General features: G+C 38.4%; 1 protein-coding gene across 3 annotated transcripts in view; it reads right to left on the reverse strand.

Moving 5' to 3' along the window:
• IFT140 (intraflagellar transport 140) overlaps window positions 1–16571 on the reverse strand; it is a 74567-nt gene that overhangs the window by 44154 nt on the left and 13842 nt on the right. For 2 of the 3 annotated variants that reach the window (XM_035339415.1, XM_035339416.1), the window contains exons 8-19: window positions 15537–15643; window positions 14589–14737; window positions 11454–11657; window positions 11023–11095; window positions 10826–10917; window positions 9876–10003; window positions 8328–8445; window positions 7743–7870; window positions 4276–4423; window positions 2661–2792; window positions 1539–1571; window positions 249–445 (exon numbers count right to left, since the gene is read on the reverse strand). In XM_035339415.1, the coding sequence (XP_035195306.1) occupies window positions 249–445; window positions 1539–1571; window positions 2661–2792; window positions 4276–4423; window positions 7743–7870; window positions 8328–8445; window positions 9876–10003; window positions 10826–10917; window positions 11023–11095; window positions 11454–11657; window positions 14589–14737; window positions 15537–15643 (1509 nt within the window). The remainder of the gene's footprint in view (window positions 1–248; window positions 446–1538; window positions 1572–2660; window positions 2793–4275; window positions 4424–7742; window positions 7871–8327; window positions 8446–9875; window positions 10004–10825; window positions 10918–11022; window positions 11096–11453; window positions 11658–14588; window positions 14738–15536; window positions 15644–16571) is intronic. The other variant, XM_035339417.1, reaches the window with a different exon arrangement.

Raw genomic sequence — 16571 nt, forward strand, 5'->3', positions numbered from 1 at the left:
CACATTATTAACATATTCATTCCTCCCATTTAGTAAAAAGGGATCGATATAGTTTACAATGTGTTGTAGACAAAGAATAAGTAGAGTATACAGTAAATGTATCTAAGACAAAGATATTTCATCTTTCTGAAAATGAAAGAGAAAATAAAATCAAAGAAAAATTTTAAATTAGCAGGATTAGAACTTCATACAAAGGTAATAAAAATAAGTTCTACTCATAAAGAAATGCATAAAAACGCATATGGTACCTTTTTATCAGCTTGATGGATTTGAAGGCCTCATCCATGTCTCCAGCAGTCAGATAGAAGCTGAAGTTCAGCATGGCATCCTGAGTAGTCTTATCACAGTCTCCTAATCCAATAAAATCTCTCATGGGTCTTCTGGCAGCCATCTGCAAGACTTTTATTGAGCCTGACTCTGCTTGTCCTTTCTCAGTTTCTCCTGGCTAAAACAAGCACATTATCATTTAGGTATCAAGTACGACGAATTTTACTCCTTCATATATCTGAATAATATTAGTTACATGATTTCCACTACAGTCTAAATTTTCTGTTCCTACAGAACCATGGTCAGTCACAGCTATAATCGCTATGTTCCAGAACTTCCTAAAAAATGTCCCAGAATAAATCAGTATATCATGAGTCATAATGAACAATCACAATACTTCAGTGGTAAATAGCTTAGAGATTTGTGAAATACCACAGAAGAGACAGCCATGATTATAACAACTAATACTGTAATAGAAACTATTATTTTAAGTTGCCAGATTTCTGAAGATTTCAGACAAACTTCTCTGGGGTTAGTTCTTTCTCAAAAATGAGTGTGCTGTTCTAAAAGTTAATACAGACCCAGTTCTTTTATTCTTGCTGTCACATAAAACTTATGAATACTAAACCTCAGATTCAAAGCACTCTCCAGACAACAGGCAGCTCAGGAGCCTCTAAAGCTTCAGTAATACTTCCAAGTCATTGAAAGCCAGCCCAAAGCAATTGGAGTTTTTCTCTTTGTCTGAATAAAGGTGAAGTCAATCATCAATATCGAATAATCTATCTAGAACGTAACAAAGAAGCTTTCACAAACCAGAGAGTGGAAGATTATAATCCGAGTCACGAAGGACACCAAATTTCACATATACCCTATACCAACCTTATAGTTAGGCAGATGAGAAAACTGAGTATAAGAGTTACAGAAGCTAACCCACAAATACTATTTTTTGAAAGTAATAGATACACTAAAAGACAAAGCAAAAGCGCATATGGGTTTGACTACAATTTGGGTAACTTCTGGAACCAGGACAGGGAAGCCATAATAATAACTGGAAACCCTGAAATGAAACTCAGTCAAGATGGACCTGTTGTATCAATGGGATTTGTTATATTTATAGCAAACTATTCATATACTAAAACATTTCCGAAATGAATGACTATATGACAATTAATTTAGACACTAAGATACAGTAATCCTACTGAAGGAAGGAAATGGAAATCAGAAAAGCAAAGAATGAAGAGGAGCAGAATAATGCAGTTACAGATACTTACAGGTTTATATACAAATCCCCTCCGAAAAAATAACTAATGGCAGCAATAATCCATACAGAGGAAAAAAAAAGAGATGCAGTATCAAAGTAAAATAGCATGAGACATGATGGGGAAAGCATTAAAAAATTAGAAAATGCAGCAGATCTTTAACCTTTTAGATTGATGGAAAAGGGAAAGTAAAAGATGGCAGATCTAAAAGCTATATCTGCACAGAAAAAGTACAACAGCCTGTTCCTTGGAAGGGGGCTAAACTGTAAAGTGCTGCTCTGAATTTAAATACATTTAAATTTTTAGAAAGCTAGATACATTCTCCTTGTTTAACACTTCTCCTAAATGATATAAAATTAGATTTACACGATTATATTGTTCTGTTATTCAGAGGATTAAAAGTCTCATCAAGTTCCTAAAGATTTCACAAAAACAAATGCCTTAGCAGTATAATTGTTAGGTCCCCCTACAAGTAGGCTGCAGTACAAATCATCATCTTAACAGGCACTAAGAAACTCATGTCAGACCTTAATCTGCAGACCAATCTGCAGGTGACAGGCTTTATTTTCTCTAGCACAGATAGCATTATTTAAGATACAATTTTTTGATTCAGAGTCAAGTTTCTAAGAAGTTACAGGGTGCATTCCTAGTATTTGTAGCAAGCAGGCATTCAGCGATAGGGCAAGATGAGTCCTCACTCTGGTATTCTGTGGGGGTTAAGCTCAATTTCAGCAGGAAGCAGGCTGCTTCTGCTGAAGCTAGTAGGAAGTGTCCCCTCTTACAGCATACTTAAGTCTGACACACACCTCAACTACAAAAGGAATGGTGACTACATAAAGATTTATTTTTTTCCCCCTCTTCAAAAACACGTCTTTAGTTGCAATCCCTGGTAACTATTCCAGTGCCTGTACATCGCACCCAGTTTGCAATACCCAGGAAGAGCCAATGCAGTGTAACTTCCACAATGCTGTCAAATGCATCCACGTTAGAATTAACTCTATGTCACCGCTACATTTTATGCGGCAACTGCCATTGGATTTATTTAACCCAGACTCAGTTTGGTTACATTTGAACCCTAAGCAATGACAAGTCTGCACTTATGGGAGGGGAAGGAATTGTGAAAGATTTCCTCACCTTTTTTGCAAAGTAATAATATGGCACCTCGATACCCAGAAGAACCTGGTACAATGAAGGCAACGGGAAGCTGTCCTGAAGCAAGAGGCCATGTTCTTCACTACTGAAGAACGACATAACCCAAACATCCATCTGGAAAAGGAAGTAGAGAATTGTTTTTCTGGTGCAATATCTTTCTTTCACTTTGATTTTGTTTTCCATATTCATTTGGTAGAACCTTCTCTTGAAAGTAATGTCACACAGTCACACACGTGCACATACACCTGCTGGAAAGGGCAGAGCTGCACCCTTCCTCCCTATATTAAGTAGCCCACGAATCATTCTATATCGCAGACTGTTCCTATTGCAATGGGCACTCCACCTCTGCACAGTGGGAACTAACTTTAACAGCCATAAAGAGAGAAGCCCCTGGCCACAGACTGCTATTCTACAAGTCTCTCAGAGATCTGTCTCAGGTTCAAATAAATACTCCCAGCTGTTTTCAACACTTTTCAATACAACATTGTAACTTCAGCAGCTCATCGACTGCTTTGAGTTCTCAGGAAATATACTAGTCATTTGAACAGCTCTATAAAGGCTGACTCATTCAAGTCAAAATACAAAGATTTATTTCCAACTCGAGATAATCAGGCTTCTCATTTCTTAACCAGTTGCCACACAGTTAAAAGTTTTGTGGAATAAGGGCCAAAAAATTAGTTGCACTCCTTTCACATCCTTTTATTTTTCAGCTTCAAGTGGAAACCAAACATTTTTGCTTTACATCAGGAATACTGTGTTGAAGTGTTGTAAGACACATTCAGGGGTGACCTTATCGCTCTCTACAGGTACCTCAAGGGAGGCTGTAGCGAGGTGGGGGTTGGTCTGTTCTCCCACATGCCTGGTGACAGGACGAGGGGGAATGGGCTTAAGTTGCGCCAGGGGAGTTTTAGGTTGGATGTTAGGAAGAACTTCTTTACCGAAAGGGTTGTTAGACATTGGAACGGGCTGCCCAGGGAAGTGATGGAGTCACCATCCCTGGAGGTCTTTAAAAGACGTTTAGATGTAGAGCTTAGGAATATGGTTTAGTGGGGACTGTTAGTGTTAGGTCAGAGGTTGGACTTGATGATCTTGAGGTCTCTTCCAACCTAGAAATTCTGTGATTCTGTGAAGACCCTTGCAAGATACTTTGAGCCAGCCCTATTCCTTTCTTCCCAATATTGCTTTCTACATTGATTTTCCCATGACTTTTCTAAGGTCAGTTCATGCAACAGAAGAAAGCAAGCTTTCTATCTCTAATTGGAAGAGATAGACCTAAAATCACGTACAAATCAGCACACTAATTCAACGTGGACTTTTAAAATCTAATATTTATGAAAAGACAGGTTGTTGGTTTTTTTTTCATCCTACAGATGAAATGGTAAGGGCCACTGCAAGCACATTAGCAAGTTAAGCAGGGAAGAACTGTTGGACTGAAGAAAGTTCTTTGATTAGATCACTTCTGATCAATAGAAGCTTCTCATTTTTGTACAAGGTAACATATACAACTACCTCTACAGCTTAACAAATTACCAATGATTTACTACTCAGATAGGAAGAATAACATGTACAGCAAGGAAAATAATCAAAAAGACCATACTGTGCTCTCAGTCTGGTTTTTGTTCTGGTTTGGGGATTGTAGGCCTGGTTCAAGAACTGCTTCACATACAAAAAGTCTTGGTTCACTGTTGTCCCAGAAATGGCAAACAGGGATGTGACTGTGCAAGTCTGGATACTCCACGACAGACCTACCAAAACCAACAAGAAACATAGAAATGGAGACAGAATAATTGCATTTCAGGAAAAAAGCTGATAATGTCACTAAGGCAAACAGGCACTCAGAATATGCCTTCACTGAGGTTACATGTCCTACAGCAACATTTGAACACATTTCAAGCTTTAAATACTACTACCGCCAACTACCATAACATTTAGACTACCTCAGGTCTATTTTCTTGCAGGTTTTTACAATCTGCCCCAAGGTGGTTGGTGTCAGTGCTTCTTGAAATACCCAGCCCGTTAGGTTAAAGACAGCTTGAGTACACTGATACGCATTTGGATAAGCAGTGAAGTTTCTAGTCCATATGCCTCATATTCAAATACAGCTAAGTAGTTGTAGTTGTGGTGGTGGTGGTCTAAGAGATTTGAACTAGCAAACTGATGAAAATAATGGGGGGAAAAACAGCTTATATTCTCAGGCAACAGATCTCTCTGAAGTGAGAGTTCAAAGAGAGCTAGATACAGTGATCTATGCTTTCAGCTGCTGAACTTCCCAATGCTGAGGGGAACTGAAGTTGCAATTGAACATGACCTGCAGCTTTAGATATGCCACTGTTCATTCCCTTTTCTCAGTACTGTGCTTGAAATTAATATTGCATTCTTAAAAGAATTCAGAGACATTACAGAATAGCAGAGTAAGCACAAGGACAACCCCAGCAACTTAAGAAAGCCACCCTCTGCAGTTTAAGTGAGAAATACCTTACTGCCTCATATTACATATTACTTAGTGCAGGCCATGTGAAGAATCTAGACATACAGAATCTATTTTAGCAATGGCTTAGGATTAGTCTGAAAAACGTTTATAAATAGGTGTCAAATCTTTAAAAAATGCATTGTTTTTCTTTGCTGTCAACACCGAAGGGTGGAATTTGGGGTGTGTTTGAAGGGGATGGAGTAGAGACGGAAGGCAAATTAAGAATCAATAGGAAGTATAAATATGTAGTGTCCTTCCCATGATATTTAAATCAAAATAAATTACTCTCGAATTGAAAAACAATATGATTCGGGAGCGTTTAGATTCTGCCTCAGGAGGACAGAGAAGGGGAAGAAGTTTACCTGATTATTCTCTGAGGAGTTTACTCATTTTGATTTCAAGATACTCTAAAATGAAGTACAGATAAACAGATTCATGCTGACTCTTACCCTAGCCTTTAAGCATCAATGAAATAGTAATACTGGTTTGTAGTGGCCTCTGTTGGGCTACACAAGATACTACACTTGAAAACAACTTTCATTACTCTTATTATATCTTGGTCAGTTAGGCAAACGATGTAAGACCCCAAATTTGTACTGTCCATAGTTACTAAGGAGCTGGTTTTTTTTTGTTTGTTTGTTTTTTCCTGTTTTGCAATGCTGAAAATAACAACTTTCTATTTTTTCCCCTGTAATATCTACATACCTGTTGAAAAACCAAAATCACCTTCTCTTCTAAGGTTGTTATTTCTTAAGAAAAATACAATAAGGAAAGTCTTTGTAAAACCAGATAAATTTGTACTAATATCCCACTGTACTTCCATGAGAAATCCTAGTTCACTGCATTTTGCTGCCTTGCTACCAGAATTTCGAATACATTGTGGTGGTTTCACACAGGTAGGTAGCTGAGCTCCACTACACCACTCTCACTCCTCCTCAAAAGGAGAAGGGAAAAGAATAGGATGAAAAAAGTTCATGGGCTGAGACAGAGAGGGAGGTTGCTCAACAATTACTGTCATGGGCAAAACAGACTCAGCGTAAGGGAGATTAATGTAATTTATTGCCTACTGATAATAGACTACAGCAGTGAGAGCTAAAAGTAAACTAAAAACACTTCCCCCTCATACATCCTCTTCCACCTCCTCCCCATGAGTGGAACAGGGGAAGAGGCAACGGGGGCTGCAGACAGTCCAGAACACTTCTTTGTCCGTCGCTCCTTCATGTTCTCTCTCTTCCCCTGCTCCACGGGATGCCGTCCTTCCCAAACTGAGCCTGCGGGGGCTGCCCACAGGCAGCAGCTCTTCAAGAACTGCTCCCACATGGCTCTGTCCCATGGGGTCCATCCCCCAGGAGCAAACTGCTCCAGCACGGATCCCCCACGGGCGGCAGCTCCCCCCAGGCCCCCTGCTCCTGCGTGGGCTCCTCTCCACGGGCTGCAGCTCCGGCCCAGGGCCTGCTCCTGCGGGGGCTCTCCATGGGCCGCAGCCTCCTCCAGGCCACCTCCACCTGCTCCACCGGGGGCTCCTCCACGGGCTGCAGCGTGGAGATCCCCCGCAGCCCATTGGTGTCATGGCGGAGCAGGACTTCTGCTCCAGCAGCTTGAACGCTTCCTCACAAACTTCAGTGAAGGAAGGGTCTGCAGGGTTGTTTCTCTAATTTCTTAGTCCTTTCTCCCAGCTGCTCTTGAACAGCAGTTTTTTGTTTTTGTTTTTTTTTTTTTTTTCATTTCTTAAATATGCTCTCCCAGAGGCCCAATCAGCATCACTCAGTGGCTCGGTGGCTCGGCTTCAAGGCTTTGAAGCCAGCTGGAACTGGCTCTTCTCTAACACAGAGCAGCTTCTAGATTCTTCTCACAGAACTCCTCCACAACTCCCCCTGCTACCAAAACCTTGCCACGTAAACCTAATACATGTATTCACCGCAGAGCGGCTTATATGAATGAAATGACAACTGTGGGTTCTACAAGGATGTTTCATGGAAGTTTTTATCCATTTGAAACATTCTGTCTTGAAATTTAAAAATATACATTTATATATGTATTTTACCTCAGGAGGAACTCCAGAATGTCTTTTTTTTCAGTTTCTATCCCATAAGCTTGTCATGGAAGAGAAGGTTTCCAATATTTAACAATATTATTCTAAGACTAGGACCCTGATTCCGGTCATATACCTCCACACATACTCCCCAGAGACCTCTTGAGCCAGATACAGCTTCCACATAGTTGCCTCACTGCATTATTCTTTGCTGAATACCTCCATGAACCCTTCCTTCAGCATTTATAACTTCTTTTGCTAAAGAAGTTCCTTAGCTCAGCTGCATAGTTTCTGAAGAACCACCACCACCTCCTGATTATTTTAAGCTTGCTTTCCATAGTTTCATTTAACACTCCCTAGTTCACATATTGGAAGAGAAAGGGATGCAGTATTGGTTGGTATACAGTACATCAGTTTTAGTTGAATCTTTAGAAAAAGAAATAATTGGTATAAATTCCTACACAGACAGAGGAATGCCAATATCAAGATGTTGCTCATTTTCGTATGACAGATTGCTATCTTAAAGCCTCAGGTAATATTTTTCAAAATAAAAGCTTCGTACCTGTCAATATGTTGTCCAGAAGAAAGCTTCTCTCTACTATTCCCCTGTTCATCCTTGAAATTAAAAAGTGTAACTTTGTCCATTTCAACATCATAGAAACAAATCTTGGAATCAATGCTCCCATTTGCCTGTGAGAAGGGGAAAAAAGTTGCTGAAGCACACAGGTAAAAAGCAAAAATCTGAAGTTCAGATGATATGCTCATCTAATTCGATTTATGCAGTTTTCAACAGTTTTATGTACTTGCAATCACAAAAGAACAGTCTTTGAAAGAAGTATCATAACATTTCTTGCTGTTTCTCTATTCTAGCAAGTTTGCCTTTGATTTCTTTGAAATGCTACAAAACAGCTTTTCTACCAAGCTACTAAAAAACTGGGCTGTTCTCCCCACCAAATGTACAAAACCTTAACAAACCTTAATTTTAGTGTTCAGTTACAAGCAAACTTTCAAGACCAACAATATTGTTCATAGAAAATGCAGGTTTATTTCTGGGAAGTTAACATGTCTTCAGTAATCATCTTGAACTGCACCAGTCTATTAACTGATGGTCAGACCCTAGGGTGGTATGTGAAGAACTTCACCTCACCTTGCTAACAAGGATGCTGACTTTGTTGCCGTTAGCATTGCACTTGACAGACGCAATGCTTCCAAGGCCAGGAAACAGCTCAGAGAAGTTCTTGCTACTGCAGTGCACTTTTGCCTCTCTGTGGAAAGGAATAAGCTTAAGTTGTATGGTTGCAATAAAGTGACAGTAGTTATCAGCCAAAACATTTTCAAATTACAGGTAATAAAAAAAGACCTCAAAAAAAAAAAAAAAATTATTTCCTCCTTACAAGGCTTCTGACCCAAACTCTGGCTTCCTCTCCTGTTGTGACCTGCCTTTCTTTCAGAAATTAACGAAACACTCATTCCTCAATGAATCAGCAAAAATAATATTCAACGCTCCTACAGGACTCCAAAGAGAGGGCTATAAACCAAAAACATCCTACCAGAATTTTAAATTCAGAGGACTGCTTTTTCCTACGTAAGCTGAACAGTACTGTAAAGCTGAAAATAGCTCATCACAGAAGTTCTGTGCATAGGAAAAATAAACTCTGGAAAAAGAGTAATGTCACTGGGGAACAGGGATGGCATTTATATCATACCAGTCACTTTCCATCTGCATACAATTTACAGAAGACTATCATTTCAGAAGAATCTCACCGGCGCTATAGATACAAACCCAGCAATTATCCAAAGAGGACAAATCTCATGAATCTAAAGAATGTGACAGAAAAAAGTGACATTAATTTAGACACATAATATGATCCCATGTAGGAAAATCTTTGATTCTGTAAAAATAACATTATCAGATTACATGTTTGGACCTCTCATTTATTCTGTCAGCTCTGTTAACTTTAAAATTAAGGTGTGATATGTTGTCATTTAAAAAGGGGTATTATCATTACTAGCCAAGAAAATTTAACAAAGCATGGAGGAGTTCAGCTAGTTGCTTTCACTATCAATCACCATAATCAATCCAATACTTGTGCTAAATACAACCTGCCCAAATCCATTACCTTCAAATTGTGTCCTATGTGGTATTTAGACAACCTCAGTTTAGCAGTCCTCTGGTCACAGTATGTAAGAGAATTTATCTTAATGTTTTTCAAAATCATATTTGTCATTAACAAGTACACTTTTGATTTGGACATTATGTCAGGCACATCTTTTACATGCCATAGCAGTTTGTCAGAAGTGCAACACCGTGTAACCAGAACAAATTTAAGTAAATCTCTCACCTTTTCTTTTATTTCAACTTTTCTGAGATAAAGATTTTCTTTAAGTTATTAGCAGAAGCATGTAACATGCTTGTCTAGATCTTCCTTAAGTTCTCCACCTACTTTCCAATACATACAAACATACCTAACAATACCCTAAGTCACTATTACATTACTCTTCCCATGATTTGTCTAACAATTCCGTGTCTCTTTGCTTACTTCATGCCATCAATTCATGCAGGCTATATTGTATTGTCTTGAGATTCAAAGAGGTTATCACTTTTCAGTACATCAAAACCACCTAAAGATTTCACCCCTCCCCACAGAAAACGTCTTCAAGTATGAACAGATTGTTTTTAAAGGCTTATTAATACCTGCGAGAGAGATCAAAGATTTTAAAGTGAGCCAAATCCGTTCCCACAGCCAGGAAGTTTCCACAGACATCCAAGAGGCACGGATTCCCCTCTGCTTCAGAGAACACCAAAAGCTGCTTAACTGTTCCCTGAGAAGAAAGGTGTAACACTAGGTTTGTACATTCAGAGTTTAGTATTTTCTTACTAAGCTAATTGCTAAACTTCTATGTTAGACAAATCACTATCAACAAAATGAGAGAACCTGCACTTAGCACACACCCCCCCTCACAAAAGGGTCTCCAAAACCACAATCTGCTTCAGGTAGAAAACTGGATGTATAGCCTCCAAAAGAGTTAAAACTTATAGAAATACTTGTGCAAAAATGGCCTCTTTGATCAACTTTTTCCAATTAAGAGGGAGGGACGAATACAGCTCCCTGAAGGTCCACTAATGTACATCTGGAAAAACATTAAATCAGTCCTCATTCTGATAAAACCTCCCTTTCTGGAATAAAATTATGTATCATAGAATTGTAACAATTACATTTCTCTTTTTGGTTCTCATGGACAAGCAGAGGCTGCAAAACTTACACAGAAGACTCCACAGAAACACACAGAATGTGCACAGGGTATTTTTTTTTCTTAAATCATTTAATATTATAAATTTCCCGTCAGTAATATATATTCATATGCATGAGATCTACATACTCATAAGCATTCTGGTCCCTACATAATTCTGGTTTTTTATTATAAATACTTTTTAGTATTAGCTACAGTGCAGTAGTGTTTAAACTTAACAGACTAAAGAACACAACGTGTAGAACTTACATCTAAAATCCTCAATGCATTTTTCCTATGACAAATTTAGAGTCAACATGTTTACAGATCTTCCACTTATTTTTTAAGCTGTGATACCAATCTTTGAAAAACAGTAAGATATATTTGTTGTTCCATGTGTTCATCAGCCCTTACCTGCCAGGTACGGACCTGCACCCGATATGGCTCAACTGTGTACAGATTTTCTCCATGCATTGACAGAACCGGAGAGTCACAAAGAAAAGAGCCTGGAATCACAAGGAAACCATCATTACAGTAATTGTGGGTGAGCTTTTTTTTTTTTTTAAAGAAAGAAAATTAAAAAAGGAATTTTGACTTAAATGAATCACTACCTGCACTTCTTAAGGTGTCTTCTGAACACTCAAAGACAGTAACTTGCTTCCCATTCCAAAATACTACAGCATCCTAAAAACAATCAAAAACCAAAACATAAACATTTTTATTCTGGACTTATACTGTAACTTATGCAGTAACACAATAAGACCTTCCACACAATTGCCATCTTTTACTAGTTCATCTATGTATTGGATTGGAAGGCCTTTAGTAACCCAAAAAAGAGAAGTCAGCATCCAGAGGACTACTGAGTCACTGTGCTACCTGAAAACCAGCTCCACCACAGAACTATTGCTATTGTCATAAGAATATTTCCATTACACAAGAAAACAGAATATCAGAGAATTATATTAAGGACTTGGAAAGTTTGGTCTTTATACACCTAGCTAGGCAAAGAACTGAGAAAAATGAATGAGAAGACCAACATAACCTTAGTAGCAAAGACTCCATTAACAGTCATATCAACATGAAGGCTGTGCGTGGCTCCTGTGCTGAAGAAGGTCACGTTAAACAGGCTGGGAGACACTTGTACAGCAGCCACGTGCTGATTAAAATGACACGACATGGCCTGCTCACTGAGGATCACCACAGAGCTGATGCTGTTCACTGCTAGTAGATTTTTCCGGGAGCCCCACTGCACATGAGAGCAAGAAAAAAAAAAAAAAAAAAACACACAATGCACAATTTCATTTAAGATCTTGAACAGTCATAGCATCATCCCAAGACGGATGAGAAGGGTTAGGATGGTACAAACATTTTATTTGTATAGATATGTATGTACACACATATGCACATGCACACAAATACTGAAGTCCATCTACAGCCAGTGACTAGGAATTATTACAGATGAAAGCTATTATGCTAATTACCCAGCTACTCGGATTCCCTTAGTTTAAGTGGAAGAGTTATTTTTTTATATTAAAACCACTTTTTTCTTAAGATAGTTTTGTACCACCTTGCATTTATACTCACAAGAGAATCACTTATTTAAAAGGCTTTATCATGCTTTGATCTGTGACAGCAAGTTGCACGCATAGTATCTGATTTGATTACCTTATTCTTTTCTGCAGTTTTTATATCCCTCTCAGTCAATGTTGTACAAACTCCTTACCAAACACTGCTAAATCACGTGCATAAAGGGGTCCAAAAGAACACAGGGATTCTTCAAGGAGAAGGGGGGGAAGATTTCTAGCTTTTTAATTGAGATTTTATGTAGGTTATCCTTCCCTTTTTATTTTAGGATTTAAAAATAGCACTTGCCCAGAGCATTGCTCAACCTGGAGATACCTTTGAAAATTTGACAGAACAGGAAGATCTGCTTCTGAGACTGCCTGCAAGGACAGTTTTTAACACGCAGCTGATGAATTCTTTCTATAGCAAAGATAAATTAATGCTCCCATTTTCATTCTTTCTGTATTCACAGTTAAACAAGCATGTCTAGCATTGTTCATGTTTATTCCTGTCCAAGGATGATTCTTTTCAAGAAAGCCTTGTGGCAACCAGTGTACTACAAAAGAACTCTTCCGTAAGATTTAGTCAGAGAGGATCCGTTTATAGTCTGCGCCCTATAACCACACACACGGGGCAGGGGTTGGTGCTGTGCCTGACCTCAAACACTATTGATAATGCTCCTTGATAAGCAAGGTACATAGTTCATGGCACAGGTTTGACACCTGAGTTGCCTTTTTTGCTGGGCCAGGGAAGACACAGAAAGGAGGGGTGAGGGGTGTTCCTTTGCTGCTAGATGACTTTTTTGTTGGCTTTTTTTTTTTTTTTTCTTTTAACCTACCAGAGACCATTGATACAGAAATACTACCATGGGCTATATTAATTATGAAGTTTCTAATAACTATAGAAAATCCCTTTCAAGACCAACTCCGCTGTTGTACAACAGCAGATACGCTCTATAAAAACTAGTGCCAAGTCTCAAAGGTCTCTGCTTCCTTCAAAGTTATTTAAAGTTTCAAATTAATTTCCTGATTTTCAAAGATTTTTTATTCACTGGTGTAGACATTGCTATTTCTGTGACTATCTTTCCAACAATATTGATTTAAATAGTTGTATTTGGAAGTTATTTCATTTATTCAAGAGCACGACCTGAAAAATAAAGCTAATTTGCATGGTTTGTTTATATTTAGTTACTGTTAACTAGAATATTAGGCTGCACAACAGACAAGCAGGGAGCATTTCCAACCACCTCTCTTTAGAAGCCACTGTATCAGGCTGAAAAAATATTAGATTTCCAAGGAGCGGAAGAAAAAAAGTTATTGCTGTCCTTTGACCTCACCATAGTATATGGCTTTCTATTCTCAGTTTTTCATTGTAACACAGCAAAACTCTTTTATAGGAATTATCAAAAGGTTCTACACCTCACAATTCTGAAAAAAAATAGAATGCAAGGATTACAATAAAAATATATAGTTTTCATAACTAAAGATTACTTGATTATGAGATGAAGCGGAGACTGTTGATCATTGTTTGGCAATGCTTTTGGTTATGCTAACAAATGTTGGGAAGAAGGTGCTATTTCTGGACGGCACGCTATATCCTGTTACTTAGAAAATGCTTAAATGGTCAAGCTGACAAAAACCTATGTCTCTTCCCCTCCCTCTCATTATTAGCAGACACATGATATATTAATGGCACACACCATTTCCCATCTCCTAGGCTTTTTGTAACTGAAGCATCTTAGCTTGGGATCTTGACCTAAATATTACTTATGTGTTAGTTTTGTAAGTAGGACTGATACAGTCCCTCACTACACATCCTACCTAGCGCAAGCAAACGCCATGGCTTTTAAAGTACTTCCTATTCTTGTGTGAAAACAGTTTCTCTTGAAAGGCACCAGATACTTGATTTTTCTTTCTATTCTATTATATATGTATATTCTATTTGATATTTCTTTTTCTATTTTCTTTCTTGCTATTTTAATAAATTTATGTAAATTTTAGATATTAAGAAGAGGTTCTTCACTGGAAGGGTGGCTGAGCACTGGAATAGGCTCTCTAGGAAATGGTCATGGCACCAAGCCTCAAAGAGTTCCAGATGAGCTTGGACAATGCTCTCAGACATAGTTTAATTTTTAGGTAGTCATCCTGTACGGAGCCAGTAGTTGGACTCGTTAATCCTCGTGGGTCCCTTCCAAGTTGGGATATTCTATGGTGCTTTAATATTTGATGTTCCTGGTAATCTATCTTTTTCTGAAAATAATTTCAGGGTGCTGAATCCAAAGAGTTCATCAGCGAGACATATAAAGGAGAGATGTTTGGATTTAAGCATGCTGTGACTGCTTGTTCTCCCAGGCAGAGAGATCTATTTACATTTCAGCTCATAATGCTGCTGAGCATTTCAACCCTGTCTGTAACACATTAGCTACAAAGAGGTAACACTTCTGCCTATTTCAGTTTTGCAAGTTGCTTTACTCAAGGGTTGTCCTCTAGAACACTGGTTTCTTGCTTGCACCTGTCTGTAGGATAGCAATCATACTCATCTATTCCACAGACAAGATATATTCAAGCAAGGTTTGTGAAGTCCTAATAAAACACAAGACTCTTTCCTGTGTTACCTTTATCTGAGTGATATTTCCTTCAAGTTCTGTAGGTGCTTGGAGCTTCCACTTCTCCTTGTTCTCCAAAGCCTGGATGCTCTGGCTGGATCCTGATGCCTTCCTCCACATAGCTATTCTCCCTTTGTTAGTACCAGCTGCTAGGAGACCTGCCATTCACAGGCGTTTTAGACATTTCATACCTTACCAAGCTTCAGAAAAACACAAACATTATACAAAGCAGTAGGAAGCCTCACTCTGGTTCTGAGACATTGAGAAGCCTTGTTCTAGAACAGTTCATGTCTTTGCCTTTCTGCACACCAGCATTCTGGCCCTGTACTGGAGAACCTTTCTGGAGAAAGGACAGAAGTTTCATTTGAAAACCAATGCCCATTTTCTAAGCCATAAGATGAAGATCTTTTAAATGTATCAGACAATTATTTCATTTTAATCATTTAATAATCAAATATCTGCTTTTGTAGTATAGATAGACAAGTCACCATTAAAAACCATTCTAGTAGACCCTAGCTGTGCCTACATTAGCAAACAAGGCAACAGTTAGGAGCTCTGTACAGAAGCCAATTGTAAGGACTCGATGTCCACACTATACGTGTTTAGTGAGTTCTGCTTTTCACTAGCTCTAATGTATGCTTGTAGCCTGCTCATAACATGCTGGAGTGCATTACATATACTCCAGGAATACATCTACTAGTTTGCTATCAAAGGGAATCCAGGTAGTGTGCTTGGAGACAACTTCACAATAGGAGACAAAGCGTGCTGAGTACAAATGATCTCATTGTTCCTTCAAAGGGGCACTCCTGAGCTAGACTAAAACACTTCTACTTAACGTGCTATTACTGAAACACCCAGTAACAAGGAAATTATACTAAAACCACTAAAGGGCACTGGAGACTAACAGTTTGACAAGGTCTAGGATCTAGTAAACAGAGCTGTCATATTATTTCTCACCTTTGGCACTGCAGTAGGAAACACAGTTAATGCACTCTCCTGCCTCAAATCCAAACTGCACATCTAGGGATAGCACATAATTCTCACCTCGGTCCAAATCCCAGAACCTAAGGCACACAAAACAAGAGTTAACAATGCTTTTCCTTCCAGCTGTCTTGCTAAACAGTCAATGGGATGCTGTACACGGCATTAATTTGCTACTTCCTGATTCTATGATTCCATAATGCCCCAATCATTTAATTCCTAAAATGAAATTGCTAGCAGCTGCCTCTGGAATGTGAATTTCTTAATCTCCTTCCTTTTCCCTTGTCTTTTTAGTCCATGGGATGTTTTTAATATTCTGTGAAGGAGTCAGAAGCAAATCCAGTCTTAAGAAATAAAGAAAGTAAATCCAGTCTTAAGAAAAAAAAGAAAGTGAGGCATTGCTGCTACCTTCTTCCACCCAGCTCAGCTCATTAGTTTTAAGAATATTTCATCTCAAACAGTAGCCCTTTGGATTCCAGATGTACTTTCTAGAACTAAACATTGTCAAATATCTTCCTGCTCAACACTTGGTCTTGCTAACATTCTCACAAGATGAGCAGATTATTTTGTCTGACAGTAGCAGATAGTTTGTCCGGTAGTAGGGAGACTCAAACAAGTGAAATACTGATGTTAATGGAATAGTCTCCTTTGTCTCCTCACCCCACAAATTTTGACAAAATATGTAGAGTAAGTCATAGAAAGGAGAGGGAAAAAATACATATTACTTAAAAAAGATGCAAAACAAGCAAAGAAAAAACTACAGAACATTATAACAGCAAGATGGCAAAGTGATGCCTTTAGCTTAAAGAATTAGAGACAGAAATAACCAGAATACTTGCATTATACTGCAGTAATAGAGAAATCCTGAAAAGCAAGCACTTTTTTCTTGTTGCTATGACTGTCATAAGAATCAGAAGACAGAAAGAACAGCAAAGTGGCTTTTTCATGAAAAAAAAAAAAAAAAAAAAAAAAGAAAAAAAAAAGAATATATTTTCAAAAAGAAATACAAAA

This window comes from Oxyura jamaicensis, chromosome 14 (assembly GCF_011077185.1).
Source record: "Oxyura jamaicensis isolate SHBP4307 breed ruddy duck chromosome 14, BPBGC_Ojam_1.0, whole genome shotgun sequence".
Classification (NCBI taxonomy): Eukaryota; Metazoa; Chordata; class Aves; order Anseriformes; family Anatidae; genus Oxyura; species Oxyura jamaicensis.